General features: G+C 44.4%; 1 protein-coding gene across 12 annotated transcripts in view; it reads right to left on the bottom strand.

The window, feature by feature from the left end:
- The window catches only part of EBF3 (EBF transcription factor 3), a 129,071-nt gene that overhangs the window by 12,339 nt on the left and 114,232 nt on the right, over positions 1-2,500 (bottom strand). For all 12 annotated transcript variants that reach the window (XM_050804461.1, XM_050804459.1, XM_050804460.1 and 9 more), the window contains one exon: positions 806-894. In XM_050804461.1, coding sequence (XP_050660418.1) covers positions 806-894 — 89 coding nt within the window. The remainder of the gene's footprint in view (positions 1-805; positions 895-2,500) is intronic.

Below are 2,500 nucleotides of genomic sequence, written 5' to 3' on the forward strand. Positions count from 1 at the left end.
AGAGGTGGTCAAGACTTGGTACACACAGGGATGGAATGTAAAACAATCAGCCATAATGTTATGACTTCATTTTTCATTTTGCATTTTCAACTCTGCCTTGGAAATCAGAGAGGGCTTCTAAAGAGAGAAAGAGACAAAATTATATCAAAGGAAAGGAAAAATTATAAGCTTGACTTATCTTTAATGTTATACATCAAAATGAAATTTCTGTGATATGTGGCGTGTGCATAAACAACACGGGCAGCTTTTGTCTTTGTTGAATTTAAATGGAAAGTCCCTCTAGATATTAATATGTGGACTTCATTTGTTAGCCTGCTAAGTCAGGGACTTATAACAAAAGCTTTGTAAACAAAAGATTAAACTGAATCGAGCTTTAGAAAATGAAAGGAAAACAAGAGTCAAGTAATCACAGATCAGACTGGGGCTGCTTAGATGGAAATCAGGGCAGGCCACTGGAGTGGAAAATGTTTAATTGAACTATTTCATTACGCGGAAGTTTATGTCCCCCTCGCAGAATCCAAAATATTTGTTATCAGAAAAGCTGTTCTTTGCTTCCCTTAAAAAGATGATCCTCTGGAGATGAGATGTAAAACTTGAGCCGTCTACCCCTTCTCTCACCCTTCGCCCACCTCTGAAGCTGGTCAGATGCAGGCCTGGGTGGCTCCTCACACCTGTCAGCCCTGTGGTGGGCACAGAATTTGGGGCATCAGCAATCCCCCTTCCCAGAGCACCTGCTGCCCCCAAACCAGAACCAGCCCAGTGGCGACCCCACCATGAGCAGGGTGCCACTTGCTCTTTTACTAACCTTGGGTAACCTTTCGGGATCACCCGGATGTCTTGGGATCACTTTCTGCAACCTCTGAAAGCCGTAATCTATGGTTGGTTCATTAAGGGCTGCAACAGGACACAGAAATGTAGATCAGGTTAATTACTTTTATGTCATCCATTACTCGTTTATTGCACACTTACAAATAAATGTGTAGTTCTCCTGCTCTGATGCTCTCCAAGGCAAGCACCCCTGAATGCTAGCTATGTCTTAAGGAATAGATTTTCCCCCTTTCTTTTGCACATAAAAGCAACGATTATTTCTGATCTATAATTAGACGGGAAGAAAGTCAAAGGGTGACTCAATATATTGTAAAATTGGTAGTGCAGTCACAAAGTTACAGGTCTTGGGGCCATATATAGCAATCACCACCATCACGATGTGATGTCTGCATCACACGGTGCCTTCCACACTGGCCAGGGATTTATGGGAAACTGGCAATTATGACATATGTCCAGCTATTGCTAGCCTCAGATTTATCCCTGTGGTCCTTTTTTGTCTAGCATATTGCCTGAGTACAAACCAGGCAGGAGGAGCACTTATTCTTGCAAAGCTTTAATAATCTGTGAATGGCTGCCTACAAACTGATGTAGAGCACTATCATTCTACAGCTGCAATCCACCAGCCTCACGAAATTGCTGGCCACAAACAGTAATTAATCTTTTTATCCCTCAAATTGTAATTTTGACTATGAACTGTGCGCGGCCATAAATCAGCGGCACATGCGCTGTGTACACTGCATGAATCACGGCCGGGACTCCGTCCGACTGCACACACTGTGTTTAACAAGCTTTATAAGGAGCCATCGGGCTTTATTATGGCTCTGCCTGACTCCAACAAAAACTGAGCCTGGAGGCCCGGGGACACGAGTTAAGATGAAAATACTTATTAGAGTACATTACTTCTTGATGTAGATGGCATTTTCCGTGGAGTCACTCCACGGTGCGTGGCACAACATTAATCAGAGGTTTTTCGGAGACTAATAAGACCTGCCACCATCTATTCATTACTCTGCCTGCAATTTGGGCCATCACTCATTAGTAATTTGATGATTAACACCCCCCAACTCAGCAGGTCTGCGAGGTGCGGGGGGGACACCAAGACTGCGGCTTCCGGAGAGGACGGCTAGGGGGTCGCCTTTGCAAGTGGCTCCAAAATAATTGGTCACCGTGAGTGCCTGGGTGCTGGCGCATCTTGTAAGCAGCGCAGGAAGCCTCGCACATACACTCGATAATGCGCCCGAAAGTTGAGGACCACAATATGATTTGACATTCCATCATACATCCCGGAGACAAAGGTCCGCACAGGAATGTGAAGTAAGACATTTTCTTGTTAATAAAGCATTGATCCGATGTATTGATTTTACATGACATGGCTTTTGCTGGGATTTTGCCCTCTTTTTTCTTTGCAAATAGTAAAGCTCTTCAAAATGCCTCGGCGTATGTGACATGGCAAAATTTCTAACTCTCTGTGATGTAAATTCTATATGTGTAAAACCACTTCATAATCAGACCATTAATCATCAGAAGCTGTCAGCGTTGACTTGGGGGACAATTTGTCATGTCTCTGCCCAGGCCCAGGCCAGGGTGTCAGGCAAAAGCAGAGTTCGGGCCGCAGTCGCCAGGCCTCGCCGAGCGACTTGGCCCAAAAAGGATTAGATCAAGTATTACCTTT

This window comes from Macaca thibetana, chromosome 9 (assembly GCF_024542745.1).
Source record: "Macaca thibetana thibetana isolate TM-01 chromosome 9, ASM2454274v1, whole genome shotgun sequence".
NCBI classification, from domain to species: Eukaryota; Metazoa; Chordata; class Mammalia; order Primates; family Cercopithecidae; genus Macaca; species Macaca thibetana.